This window comes from Haemaphysalis longicornis, unplaced genomic scaffold (genome assembly GCF_048455015.1).
Source record: "Haemaphysalis longicornis isolate Haplotype H1 unplaced genomic scaffold, Haemaphysalis longicornis Haplotype H1 scaffold_6, whole genome shotgun sequence".
Classification (NCBI taxonomy): Eukaryota; Metazoa; Arthropoda; class Arachnida; order Ixodida; family Ixodidae; genus Haemaphysalis; species Haemaphysalis longicornis.
The window spans coordinates 167,098,218-167,112,770 of NW_027526407.1; the positions used below are offsets into that span (position 1 = coordinate 167,098,218).

General features: G+C 47.6%; 1 protein-coding gene across 1 annotated transcript; it reads left to right on the forward strand.

The window, feature by feature from the left end:
- Positions 1–7,094: 7,094 nt before the first annotated feature.
- Positions 7,095–8,280, forward strand: LOC144141255 (uncharacterized). Its single transcript, XM_077672821.1, has one exon. The coding sequence runs from the start codon at positions 7,328–7,330 to the stop codon at positions 8,267–8,269; it is 942 nt and encodes a 313-aa protein (XP_077528947.1). The 5' UTR covers positions 7,095–7,327; the 3' UTR covers positions 8,270–8,280.
- Positions 8,281–14,553: the final 6,273 nt, after the last annotated feature.

Below are 14,553 nucleotides of genomic sequence, written 5' to 3' on the forward strand. Positions count from 1 at the left end.
CCTTCTTCACTGTAGCCCAGATTCAGACCGCGCATCCTGTGCTCTGTCTACCAGATAAAACTGGGTTCGCATAGAGTGGATGGACAGCACCATCTCCCACTGCTCTTGTACGTTAGTTGACGGAAACAGAGGAGGGTAGGAGGGTACTCAGGACTAAAGTCGCACACCCCGGTTATGTGGCACAGTATTTCTACTTCCGAGCCAAATTTTCATTCAGCGTCGTAGCAATTCGGGTGCATTAGGTGAAGATGCCGCGGGTGGCGGAAGGAGCCGGATTTTATGAGCCGTTGGGTTGTTTGTTGTTCTAGGGAAAGGTCAGGGTAAGGTGAAAGTAGGGTCTGTCTCTGAAGGCGATAATTTTGGGTTGTGATCCTGAACGAGACAAGCGGGCGAATGTCCTCGTGCAGCTCCATAACACGGGGGGTAAATGCGGAGGCTTGGTTGAGTGGGCGCATTCGTTGCCCTCCTTGGAAGCGTGAGCGTCTGTCCAGATGAGCCGAATAGAACCATTTCGAAAGTAGTTTTTTGCACACGCAACGTAGGACGGGACACCAAACCTGACTGCTAATTTTGGTAGGCTTGTCGGGAATCAGTGACTACACTACGAACCCATGGTTGAGTGAGCGCCATGCTGATGGCTGCCTCTTCTGCTGCCTTCATGTCTTCGGTCTTGAGTGAGGCTGAAGCAAACAGGTTGGTTCTGGAGGTATCCACAAAGATGGCGTACTGCTGCCCTTGATGTTGGGAGGCGTCCGTGTAGACAACTGGATGATCCCCACCGATGGAAGTGTTGAGCGCTGAGCCCGTGCTTGTCGGCGGCCCTTGTCATGTGAGGGGTTTATATTTTGAAGTAAAGGAAGCATCTTTAGTTCTGGTGGCCAAAACTCCAAGAGTAGGTCAAGCGGAGTGACATTCAGTGCTGCCCAGCCAATCTGATGAATGATGCGGTGACCCGCCGCAGTTCTGCTCATTCTTAGCTTCTGGATAAAAAGATGGCCCTCTATCAGCTCTTCAACCGTGTTGTAGAGCCCCGTGCTAAGCAGCCTCTCTGTGGAGGCAGTCAATGGAAGACCAATTACTTGCTCAACCACCTTTATAATCATTATATAAAGCATATTTAAGACCTCTTTGCGATTCAAAGACAGCGGGTTGACGTAAGTGATTCTCGAGAGGACAAAAGCATGAACTAATAGAAAGGTATCGGTTTCCTTGAGGCCTCGCTTCTTGCTTGCAACTCACCTGATCATGTGTATGATTTTTTGGATGCTGTGTTTGAGGCACTGCTACGATACGTCACTCTTGGTGTTGGCCTGAAGATGTAGGCCCCGGATATTGATGCTGAGGCTTGGAGTGATGACCTGGACATCAAGGAGTATTTGAATGTGTTCCTCGAAGTGTCGTTTGGCGTGAGCGCGTACGACAAGAAGCTGAGATTTTTTACGTGAAGATTGGATGTCAAAGGCTTTAGCACATTGGTGTACTAAAGGTGAGATGGCATGGGTTGGTGTGGGCTTCCTGATCTCGCTATCGCGTGCCATTGAGCAAGAAGTCAGGGGTTAAACCCATATATGTGTTTGGTGAGTGCACCAGTTGCCTTCCACCTGTCCCCGTTGTCTCGTAGCTAAATCGGTAAGACAAGGGTTCCTGGTTTTGTTACCCTATTAGACCCTAGTTTGATTCCTGGCGGTGCCAGTTAATTCTTTTATTTGCTCGTCGGATTTTTTTGTTGACACCAACGGTCGCGGAAGAACCCGAGGGTAATAAAGGTAAAAACCTTTGCTTCATAACAAGTGGCAGGAGCCAACTTTGCGGCCAAGGCGAGCAGACGTGAGCAATGGGGATTACAGGTGGGCCACAAAAGCAGCAAAGAAACCTATTTTAATATCACCCCCCCCCTCCCCAAAATATTCTAGCTAACAACCGGAGACAATTGTGGAGGGTAGCGAAGAAAAAAGATTCTCGCGAAGTAACACTTAAACCTTCAGACGGGCTAGCCCATGAAGATTACTGGGCTGTTATTCTCTGTGCCACCTACGTGGCGGCAGTCTCGGGTTTCCTCAACAGGGTATCAAATCCTGTTTATCGAGCTAGTGGTTATCTCCCGATGGAAGCAATTCGTTTCGACACAGCAGGTGTACAAAAAATAATAGAAAACCTAAAATATCCTCTTCCGCCGTAATCGACAACATTACTTCCAAGTTTCTAATAAACACTATTGTCTACAGCTTCATAAACCTAACAAATTTATTCAATCTATGGAAGCAGGCTGTCTTCCGGATGATTGGAGTGTGGGAAGTATTATTCCATTCTTTAAGTCAGATCATAAATTTTATCCGGAAAAATACAGACCAGTATGAATCACTTCGATACCATGCAACATATGAAATACGAAATTTATTTGCAGCTTGTAAAATTTTTAGAGGGCAATTCTTTCTTTACCGATTCGCAGCATAGATTTTGCAAAACCTTTTCCTGTGAAACGCCACTATTATATTTTATTCACAATTTGCATTCTATTCTCGACAACAGCACACCCATTGACTGTATCTTTGTAGTTTTCACAAAAGCGGTCGACAAAGTACCGCATGATTTACTCATTTTAAAATTACGAAGCATCAATATAGATAATAACGTGGGTGATTGGTTTTCTCAGTAACCATTCCTAATTTTTAACTCTTAATAACTTTGACTTGACTACGGTCCCCGGTGGCTCTGGTGTCCCACAGGGCTCTTTGTTGGGACCATTGCTATTTATGGTCGATATAAACGATTTGCCTCTAAACATCACCTCTTCAGTCAGTCTTTTCTCAGATGACTGCGTAATTTATCCGCCAATCAGGGGTTATTTAAACGTACTTGAATTGCAGGCTGATATTGACCAAGTTCAGAAATGGCGTGAGACTTGAGGTATGACGTGAAATGCTAACAAATGCAAGTACATGCTTGTTAACCGTCACAGCACTAGTATCCGGGCGTATCAAGTTAATAATGTTGTTCTCGAAGCGGTACATTCCTATAAGTATTTGGGCATACATTACATTTGCCAAGAAAACATTTACATTATCTTAGAAGACACACATTGCATATATTACTGGTAAATCTAATAGCATGTTGGGCTACCTTCGTAGAAATTTTATTGAGGCACCCGTTTCCTTGAAACTCTTACTTTACAAAGTATTGGTACGTAGCAAATAAAAATATGCAGCATCTGTTTGGTACCCTGGTCATCACTCGCCTTGCTACGAATTAAAACGAGTGTAGAATCTGACAGCTCGCTTTATCCTTTCTAATTACCATCCAACCTCGAGCGTCACATCATTGAAAACCACACTAGCATTACCCCTACTGTCTCTTCGCAGGAACGTGTTTAGGCTGTATCATTTCCATAAAATGTACGTCACCAATCCGTTATTTAGAAAAAGATTATTGTCCCAACCAACTTATGTTTCCACGCGCATTGATTATCGTCATAAAGTAGGAATTCCGTCAGCACACACCAAGTGTTTTTAGGCCTCATTTGTGCCACATACTTGTGTATGCTGTAGTCGTTATCCTTATGAGTGTTGGTATCAAATATGCTGCTTTATTTAATATTGGTGTAAATAATCTTATTTGTACGTAGCCTTTATTTAACCCTGTAACAACCCATGTTACTTGATTGCAATTTTTTTGTTGTTTTTTATGTGCATGCTTCACGTGTGTGCATGTAGCCACTCCCATCTGTAATGCCCTCGGGCTTTGAGGGTAACTGAATAAACAAAAATAAAAGAACAAAAAGACCAACTACAGATCTGACAGCGTGCGAGGTATGGGAATACATTTTGGAAGAAAAGTGGCGTTGGGCACTGTTGAGTCGAGAAGAGACGTGCCCTATGGTCGAGACCCCCAATTCGCGAGATACTAGCAAATTATTATAAGAATCCACCGGTTTAACTTCTTTTTTTTTTGGTTCCCTAGTGTGATGTATGCAATCGCAGTCAGTCATAGGCAGTTGTCGCTGCCAGTCGGAGTCAATAGCATGCAGTTGTTTAAGTCAGTGGCAGCACGTCGCTGTCGTGTTATCTGTTATCTCTGTTGCGGCTGCGCACCAGGGTGCGCGGGCCGAGGTGACGTCACTGGCTGGATTGTATAAAACGCGGCTGTGAAATAAACAAGGGGCTTTTTCTTGTTTGCGGCTACATCGGAGTGGCGTCAGTCTTTTGCTCGCATCACCGCTCCCAAAGGAGCGGACGCGACATGGTGTCAGAAGTGGGATGAGCCTCCTCTCCCTCGGTGGCATTGCGGCATTCACCCTGCACTCGTTCGTACGATGACGGACCAGAAAGCGGCAGCCAGCCCACCAGCGGCCGCCCTGCCACCGCCTGCGCCGTTCAACTTCGACAGGACTTCCGAGTGGCCAGAATGGATTACGTCCTTCGACGACTACCGCTACGCATCGGGGCTCAACGACAGAACGGAGGAAGCCCAGGTGAGGACGCTGTTGTACACCATGGGCAGGCAGGCCAGGAAAATTTTTCAAACGTTCGGCCTGACGGAGGAAGAGTCCCGAAGCTACGCGGTGGTGAAGACTAAGTTTGACGCTCATTTCGTGGCCGCCAAGAACATAGTCTACGAAAGCGCTAATTTTCATCGCCGGAAGCAAGAGCCCGGAGAAAGCGTGGACAAGTTTGTGACAGCCCTGCATGAGCTAGCCGACCGCTGCGAATTTGCAGAATTCCGGGAGCGCATGATCAGGGACAGATTTGTCGTAGGCCTCCGAGACGCACAGCTGTCAGAAGCTCTCCAGATGGATGCCACCCTTACGCTAGCGACCGCTCTAGCGAAGGCCAGACTCAAGGAAACAGTCCACCGACAGCAACTGGAACTTCGGGCCGACAGCAACGAGGCAACGACTGGAGAACTGGGCACCATTCAACGGACACCGAGCGAGCCGTTTATCAACCGGGAGGGGCGCACCACCGAACAGCAACGACAGTCGCTGCAGCCATGGTCACGAGAAAACCGCCGACTACCAGGGTGCCGGTTCTGTGGACGTGAGAATCATGCGAGAACCCGGTGCCCCGCACGGTTATCACGGTGCCACCTTTGTGGAACCAAAGGACATTTCGCCGTGGTCTGCCAGAAGTCCAAGGAAAACAATCAGGTGGGCGTGTCTGTGCTAGAAGGCGAAGGACAAAATTTTTTTCTCGGGACACTCGGCAGCTGTAATGCCAGATACGCGGAAGTGTGTATTAACAATGTACGCGTATGTGCAAAAATTGATTCGGGAGCCGAGGTCACTGTCGTTCCGCCCGATTTCCCCGGTGTTCCGCCTCGCATAGACAAATCACAAGCTGTGTTGAGAAGCGCCGCAGATGAGCGCCTTGATGTTAAGGGTTCCTTTCCTGCTGAGATAGTTTGGAAAGGCAAAACCGCGCGACAAACAGTGTACGTTGTTGAGTCACTGCAGTGTGTTTTGCTAGGGCTCCCAGCAATTGAAGCCCTCGGTGTGGTCAAATTTGTTGATGCTGTTGATGATAAACAGTACGAGTACTTGTATCCGCAGCTCTTTCGTGGCCTGGGCACGATGCCCGGCGAATACACCATTCGCATGAAGGAGGGCGCGGTTCCCTTCGCAATTTTTACACCTCGACGAATACCCATTCCGTTAAAGGACCCTATCAAACTAGAGTTGGACAAAATGGTCGAAAGTGAGGTCATTCGGAAGGTTGACGGTCCGACTAAATGGTGTGCAGGAATAGTGCCAGTAGTAAAACCATCCGGGGAAGTGCGAATATGCGTGGACCTAACCAAGCTGAACAAGAGCGTCCTACGTGAACAGTTTGTGTTGCCAACTATAGACGACGCCCTTGGGCAATTGGCGGGGGCCACATACTTTTCGAAATTGGATGCCAATTCCGGGTTCCACCAGGTTAAGTTGGCAAAAGAAAGCCAGGAGCTGACAACTTTTATCACTCCGTTCGGTAGGTACTGCTTCCAGCGACTGCCGTTCGGTATCAGCTCGGCTCCGGAATACTTCCAAAAGCAAATGGCTGCAATCTTGGAGGGCCTCCCAGGGGTGGTGAACCTAATGGATGACATTTTGGTTTACGGATCAACGGAACAGGAACACGACGAACGGCTGCACGCAGTACTCGAAAGGCTCGTAAAAGCTGGCGTGACACTTAATCGGGCAAAGTGTTCTTTTTGTGTCACACGGGTAGCGTTTTTAGGATACGTGGTCGATTCTTCAGGAATCAGGCCAGATCCCAAAAAAGTTCACGCCATAAACGAGATGGCTACGCCAAAAAGTGTTGCGGATGTACTCAGGTTTTTGGGCATGATAAACTATCTGGCAAGGTTTGTGAGCAATCTTGCTGACGTATCAGCACCGCTCCGCAGTCTGCTCTTGAAAGACAGAGAGTGGCATTGGGGCCCGCCTCAGCAAAGAGCATTCGAGGCTCTAAAAGCATTGATCACCTCGGCGCAATGCGTCGCGAAATTCGACCCCAAGCTGCGCACCATTGTGTCGGCCGACGCATCGTCGGTAGGTCTCGGCTGTGTGCTGATGCAAGTGCAGCCGGACGGCGAAAGGCGGCCCGTTGCGTATCACTCTCGGTCATTAACACCAACGGAGCAACGATACGCGCAAATAGAAAAGGAAGCGCTGGCGCTGACGTGGGCGGCAGAAAGGCTCGAGTGTTTTTTGATAGGGCTGGAATTTCAATTTGAGACAGACCGCAAACCGCTTGTATCGCTGCTGGGGCAGTCGCCGATTGATGTGCTGCCCCCCAGAATACAAAGGTTCCGATTAAGGCTCATGCGATTTTGCTTTTCGGTATCTTATGTCCCAGGAAAGCAGATCGGTACCGCCGACGCTCTTTCCCAGGCACCGTGCAAGGAAGCTGGTTTAGCGATGGGAGAGCTAGGTTGCAGCGAAGTGTCGAGCCACGTAGAAGGCTGTATTGGCGAACTCAAATTTTCAGCACACTGGGACAAAATGAAGAGGGCGCAAGAAAAAGATGAGACTTGCAAACAACTTCGCTGGTATTGTAGGGCAGGCTGGCCCCGTTGCGCAAAAGTAAGCAGTTGGCTGAGTCCTTACTGGTCGCAAAGAGCAAACCTCACGATATGTGGCGGTGTTCTTCTGCATGGGTCTCGTTTGGTGGTGCCTCGGAGTCTAAGGAGCGAAGTTCTCCGTTCATTGCATGAGGGACACCAGGGCATTGTGAAATGTCGCGCAAGGGCTCGGGAATCGGTGTGGTGGCCAGGTCTCAGCGCCGAGCTGGCAGCCTTGGTTAATAGTTGTCAGGACTGCGCGACGCTGCGCGTTCAAAAAGCCGAACCGATGATGCAATCAGAGTCTCCCAGCTTGCCTTGGCTAAAGCTAGGAGCTGATCTTTTCCACTTGCGCGGAAGAGACTACCTTGTGGTCGTAGACTATTTTTCTCGTTATCCGGAGCTCGCCCTATTATCTTCCCCAAGCTCTTCGGCGGTCATTGTACAAATGAAGAGCGTATTTGCCAGGCACGGGATCCCAGAAATTGTTGTGACTGACAACGGTCCTCAGTTCGCGTCTGCAGAATTTGCTGCGTTTGCGGCCAGTTACGGCTTCCATCACGTCACATCCAGCCCCAGGTACCCGCAATCAAACGGGGCAGCCGAGCGTACGGTACAAAATGTAAAACGGCTCTTGGAAAAATCGGTTGACCCGTACCTAGCCCTCCTGGCGTATAGAGACTCCCCTGGCCCGTTGGGCACAAGTCCAGCCCAGCTACTGATGGGCAGGCGCTTACGCTCTACGCTCCCGGTGCATCCGAAAAAACTTGTACCATCAAAGGCTCGGGGTTTCAGAAGCCTTCAAAGCAGAGACGAGGCAGTTCGGAACAAGCAAAGGATCGACTACGACCGTCACCATGCGGCTACCCCCTTGCCACCCCTCGTGCCAGGAAACCGGGTGTGGATAAAAGACTGCAAAAAGCCGGCAACGGTGTTGAGTTCAGCCCTGAGGCCTCGGTCGTATAGGGTGCGGACCGATGACGGAGCGGAGCTGGAGAGAAACAGGAGGACATTGGTTAGGTACAGTGAGCGAACCAGCGGGCATGCCCCGTCTTACGACTTTCCTGCCACTCCCAGCGCTACGGGGCAATCCGAGGAAGGCAACTCCTCTTCAGAGCCTTCCACGTTGAATCTAACGCCGGCCACTCCGCTGAATAAACAAAGGCCGGGCGGTTATGTGACATGTTACGGCCGCGAAATAAGACCGCCAGAGCGATATGGCTACAGTTGATACGTCCACTTGTTTCTGTTGGGGGCTTTGTAGATTACTTTTGTGTTGTGTTGAAAACCCTTTAAAAAAAAGGGAGATGTCGTGTTATCTGTTATCTCTGTTGCGGCTGCGCACCAGGGTGCGCGGGCCGAGGTGACGTCACTGGCTGGATTGTATAAAACGCGGCTGTGAAATAAACAAGGGGCTTTTTCTTGTTTGCGGCTACATCGGAGTGGCGTCAGTCTTTTGCTCGCATCACCGCTCCCAAAGGAGCGGACGCGACAGTCGCAGCCAGTTCCGTTGATAGGGTTGCATGCAGTGATTACTTACGAGTTTTTTACTATTTTTCCTCGGTGCGTCTTGACTCCTAAAGGTCATGGCAGTTAAAGGCATTTTGATCAGTGTCACCCGTTTTTACTCTACGAGCCAAGAATAATCTTCACAGAACTTTGTAGGATCGGTTGTTCAATGAAAGCGAATAATATTTACTGATGAAACTGAAGTTGTTTACACAGAATAATTCAGGAGCTTGCAATGGGGTTATTATTGTAGCCTCTTCTGTACCGGTCATACGCATTAGAAATTAACTCAGTGTTGATTGCTCCAGCGAAGCTGTATTTGTTGACGCAGCTCATGGGTCAGCCTACAATAATTGTATAACTTCTTGTGAAGGAGCAGCATCTCTACAAGCGAGGTAAATGTATGGGTTACCCGTCTACTGCGCTGACTGTCTCTGGATATTTAGAACGATCTCGATTCATCAGTTTATAACTTGGCGGTTTATTGTCGACACCTTGATGATTTATACTAACAACGTGTACGGAACCCGGTTTTTTACTGCGTTCGGTCCTTCGACAAGTGGGGTGCCTCTTGCACAGTCCTAGATAAATAACAAACACTTAGTGCATGTACAGTCTTCCTTGGGAATATGGGAGATTTCGGAGCTGCTACGTCTGACTGAATAGAGGGGGGGGGGCTCTTGTTTTAGGACCACAAACACCATCAATTTTTTGCGTCTCCACTTTAAAATTAATGCTTGTTTGTTGTTTAGCGTCACGATGACCTCCCTGAACATATTCCTTTCCTCAGGACTGCAAACACACTTACTGTCACCTTATTTGTTATAGCTGACATTTTAGGTTTTCAACTTGGCTAAAAGTATAAATACGCTTCCACAGCCACCATCGGACAGTGTTCAACATCAGCGCGTCAAGTCTCTGCGAAAAATTACTTTCGCTCTGGGATGCCATACCTTCTCCCTACTTGAAAACACTGTCATGTGTTATGGTTTTGAAGCTCGCATACGATCTGTTTATCAACTCCTTGTTGTTGTGCGCCTTTTTCCTCAATCTTGGAAGCCACATCAGACTGGCTTACTTATTGTTTTAACTTTTTGTGCACGTAAATACTGCACACGCATGCTTCGTGTTTTTTTTTTCTTGTGCCCCGCCCAAGACATCGGCCATAAAGCAGGATATTCTTTTTCTGAAATTTCTGCACTGGTACTACAGTTTTCTGCGAAATAAAAACTGTCGTTGCAATGGGATGTTATCTCGATATAATTACGGCAGGCTTCGTATTGCCCTTCGGGTGTATCGAGCACGTTTTTCCTCGTGCCTTGCGTGGTGCTTGACATAAAACAAAGAAGCCAGATTCTTCTTACCTAATTTTTCTACAGTTAACATGGCTAGCTGCCGAGAAGAGGATTTCAGAGTGGCTTTCGGTTCGTCACTGTTGCTGTCTGGCACTTATTTACTGAAGGATGTTTGTTTGCTGCATCTAGGTCCGATGGTTTTCAGACGAGTTTTTCTCTGTAGTATAGGAGCTCACGTGGGACGTTGTCTTCGCAGCAGGTGTAAACTTGGGACTGAATATATTCAGCTGCCTCCAAAAAGATTGACAGCTTGAGGTGTGGGTAAGTAGCGGTGTAAATATGTAAGCTCTCCATGGGAAACTTCCAATAAATGAACGAGCTGATCTATACTTTGAGAAAGTGATTTTTTTTAAAGAAACTGCATTGCATCGATTACCGGCGACCTGCCGCTGACACTCCGCATAAAAGCGAAGGCATCTCCCAAGACGAATGCCCTCAGGGAGCTGCATTCGTAAAACAACGGGAGATATCCAGGTTTTCTCGCACCTTCATGCAGTTACCTAAAGGGTTGCTATTCTCCCGGATTCAATCAACCTTACTAGCTCTACGTTTCAAAATTTAGTTTTACTATTTTGTATTTGCTTCATCCTTACAACTATATAGTTGACAGTCGGTGCTGTAGAATTTAAGGGTTGAGTGGAAGTCCATTTTGTTCCGCCGTCTTGTGAGAAATGCAAATATGCATTAATTGTATTGCAATGTTTCCGCACACTTGTTTATCAAGATTCCGTCTTTCACACGTGGGTTTGTTTTGTTTTTGAAAACATCAAAGCTTGCCTCTATTTTGCTCACACAAGCTTTTGGGCCTGTTGTTATGTGGGGCATTCTGCATTAAGTCTTTATGCTAGCTCGAGAATCGGTTGACAACGGCTGTTTATTTGGCGACGAAGAATAATGAAGTGGAGGAATACTTTGCATTGCTAGACTTGGTTGAACGATCAACGACGCTTATTAGTAGTGCGCCTAGGCAGTGTGGCAGGCGCAATGCTGACTGAAGGTTGCGGTAGAGTAACTCCCAAGTTTCGGCATTACAACCTCTAACATGAAGATAGCGAACTTTATAACTCTACTTAAGAAAAGTAAAACAGCTAAATTAGAAAACATTGAGCCCCCATTGTGTACTCTGAAAATAGAACATTGGCGGAGTTGTATTGGTGGATAATGGTACTCAGTTATTTACGGTGACCTAACTTTTCACCAAAGAAAGACGTACACAAATAACGTCTTGTAAACGAACGTTAAAGGAGCCATGAAGAGAAAACACAAGTTTGGTTCATTCAAAAGATTGTCTCATTAGAATCATACTGACACCACTTTTAACGTAAACTTCGCTCAAATAAGCTACATAATTAGGAAAAACGGGAATGGTCATGCGACCCACCAGCTCATTTCTCGCAACAGAACCTGTGATGTCACATGGGCTAAGCTCTGCGATTGGCGGAGGCTGGCAGAAGCAGACGCAAATTAGGTAGAGCTTACAAACTAGACGAACGAGCGATTTGCGCTTAAATTTAGGGCACATTCGTTACAAAGCAATAGGAATGATGGGACAAACAGTGGAAGTTACGAAAGCACATGTAAACATAGAAGTACTGATGCGTTCTGCTGTTCGTACTGCGCACAGCATGCTTTGGTTTAGCTGCACAGCACTATGGGGCTTGGGGTTGTTTTAGACGACACTGGCCGATTGACGCAAGCAACGGTGTCTTACGTGACCCCATTTGTCGAGCGAGCACTGTTTCAGGGAACGAATATTTTCTCCCAGAACAAAAACAAGCCAGGTTTAAATGCGGGCAAAAACAAACCTAACGCTTGCCATGGTATGGTGGCGCCATCTAGGTTACGGAACGTAAAGAAACGCGGGAACAAACCAACACCGCTACAGGGTGGAGACAACCTTTGAACGGTCCCGTGCCGCCGCAATTGGGCCAACGGGCTCAAAGCGTTATTCTTTTCGTTTCCCACGAGACCTAGCAACGCGAAACAGACAATATGATTCAAACTTCTTCAGTAAACCGCGTTGCGGCGATAATTTTAGCGCGGTTTTGACACAATGACTTGCTTCGCCAGCGAGCGAGCAACCGAACATGGCGGCGCCAGCGTTACGTGTCTCTACCCTGTACGGCGGATGCGTGAATGAAGGTATTCTAGGCTGCAGAGCGGTCGGTTCCCGTGATGTCACTTGGAACCACGAAAACGCACGATTGAGCGGGTAAATCAAAATTTTTACCTAAATTGTTTAATTTCTCAGTGAATAAAGCACCGTTTGTATCCGGACAAGCGCTGGGGGCACTATAAAACACGAAATCTTTCGAATAAAACCAACTTGCATTTTCTCTTCATGGCTCCTTTAAATTTCTTCGAATTCAATTTTTCGGGGCAAAGTTTCGATCAAAGAATAGTCGCTCCAGTTCTTCTGTAACTATAATACGCATATCGGTACAGTATTTACACCAGGCGGTAAATTGGCAATCTGAAAAATATCAATGGGAACTATTTTACACAACAAACAATGTTCGGCGTTATTGTAGATAGTTTAACGACCACTTCGGGACCTATTTTGTGAGGTAAATATAAGAATGAGAGGTACAAAGCATTTACCTCTGGAGCGAGCGTGCCGGTTTTTTGTCGACGCAATCCAATATACGCTCGCGATTCCATAATGAACACAGCGCAAAAGAGCGTGGCTCTAAAAAGAAGCGCTGCGTACACCAGCACAACACCTTCCTTCAGATGTCCGCAACTGCCCGCTCGGCTGTTTAACCTATATTGCTGCCGGACAGACTTCTCAATTCAAAGACACGGCAGCCGTCTGGCAGGCCGCGCTCCTAAACAGGGTTGGTGCATGACTGAGGGGCGTATCTAATATGGTTTTTCGCTCGGACGGGCTGGCAGTGTGATTTAGGATAAAGGAGAAAATATTCAGGAGGTACACTAGCATCTCTAACACTTTTCAAGTGTTGAAGGCAGGTGCGTCCTGTTAAAGGCGACGAAAGGCTTTGATGCCTAATTCTTTACAGCGATAGTGGTTGAATGTGGCAGGAAGCCCGAATCAGTTTTTACGGTTGTCCTAAAGAACTATAAGTAAAAAAAAATCTAGCAGCGCAGGCACCGAGCACAGCCAATCCCTACCTCATTATGGTACGTCTTTTGTTTTATCCGGATTCGCGTGCCCCGGAGACAGGAGGAACAAGACAGCAGGGAAAACGTTACTTGCTACTACAACCAAATCACATCGCAGAGCCTTCGTCTGGATAAGCTAGCTACATCTGTCACGATGGAAAACAACTCCGCAACTACAGTGACCGGCATTTCACTACGCAGCCCTTGAAATAATTGTTGCCGCTGTTTTTTTTTTCTATCTCGTGCCGCTAGCCTACTCTGCCTCGTCAGATCGGCGAAACTTTGGAGTCGGCGTTGGTTCGTCGTAGTTGCATAATGTTTTGCCCGCCCGCCGTTGGCGGAATTGCCAATTTCCTCTCCCTATGTATTGTTGCTCTGTGTCCTGGGAGTACGTTTTCAGCTGCTTTGGTAACCAAAGTGCTGGCGGTGGGGAATGCGAAAGTGTAGTGTGAGCAGCGGACGTCCTCACAGGCCAGGGGCGGTCTACAAGAACGGATGACAAAGCCTGTTTGAAGTATTCTTTTCTTCCCGTCAGTTCGCCTCGAGATATATTCCAAGGCAACCTATTTGCGCCAACTATCCATTACTGCGGTTGCTTTCGTAATATTTACGTCGGGAAGGGACCACAAAAGCGTGTCCATGATAACTTGCCTTGGGCCTACCACATGCATGGCAACCACGTGTTCTTGTAGTGCGCAATCGCTGTGTTCTTGTAAGGCGTTACCTATACAATACAGAGCAGGCGGGGTCTATTCATCACCGTCTGGCTGGTAGGCATTGTAGGTATGACCCGCAGATCCCTTTCATTAGAAGAAAACACATGCTACCTTGAAGACTTAGAATGCTACTCCCAATCATTTCAGAGACTTTTTTTGTCGTTTTTCTTTTTCAAAACCATCAATCGCACTTTTCTGGAAAACAATTGGGCAAGTTTCTTGTAAATTTTTTGTGAACGCTCCGCTTCCACAAAGATTACAATTCGACACGGGAATGATAGTCGTTTTTCGAAGCTATTCAGGAAATAAGTCATGCGATCAGTATTGCCCTCTGATGAAGGCCGAGGATAATAGCGAGTGTTTCTGTGAACAAAAGATTGCCTACTTCCCAAAAATAGGTTATACGCATCGAGCGCGGCCTGTAGGGGCGCCACTGAAATCCCCCTAGCGGCCCGTTTTGAAAGCAGGCGCGGGAGTCTGCGCCCCGCTCCCCAGTGCCGCCGCTGCTTTTGCGGCACGTTCACGACTGACATTTACCGTTTGTGGGCGTTTGAAATTCATGTTTGTGTGGAGCAGTCACTCTGTTCGCAAATGGGGTGTGTTTACGAGAGTGTAAATGTTTCCGACGCGATCTTAGTGGGGTATTTTCGGTCTGTATAAGCGCCAGGTGTGTGTCACAGGCCAGCGTCGCGGAACCGGCGTATGATGGAGCCGATTGTAGTTACACTGACCTGAATTTACTTGCCGTGTCTCCGTAACCACCGGTTCCTCAGATGTTCATGCTACGGCTATACACTACGATTTAAATCGGT

Bases quoted from the DNA above. Each gene is read 5' to 3' on its own strand.
- LOC144141255 (XM_077672821.1), top strand. From the start codon at position 7,328: ATGATGCAATCAGAGTCTCCCAGCTTGCCTTGGCTAAAGCTAGGAGCT.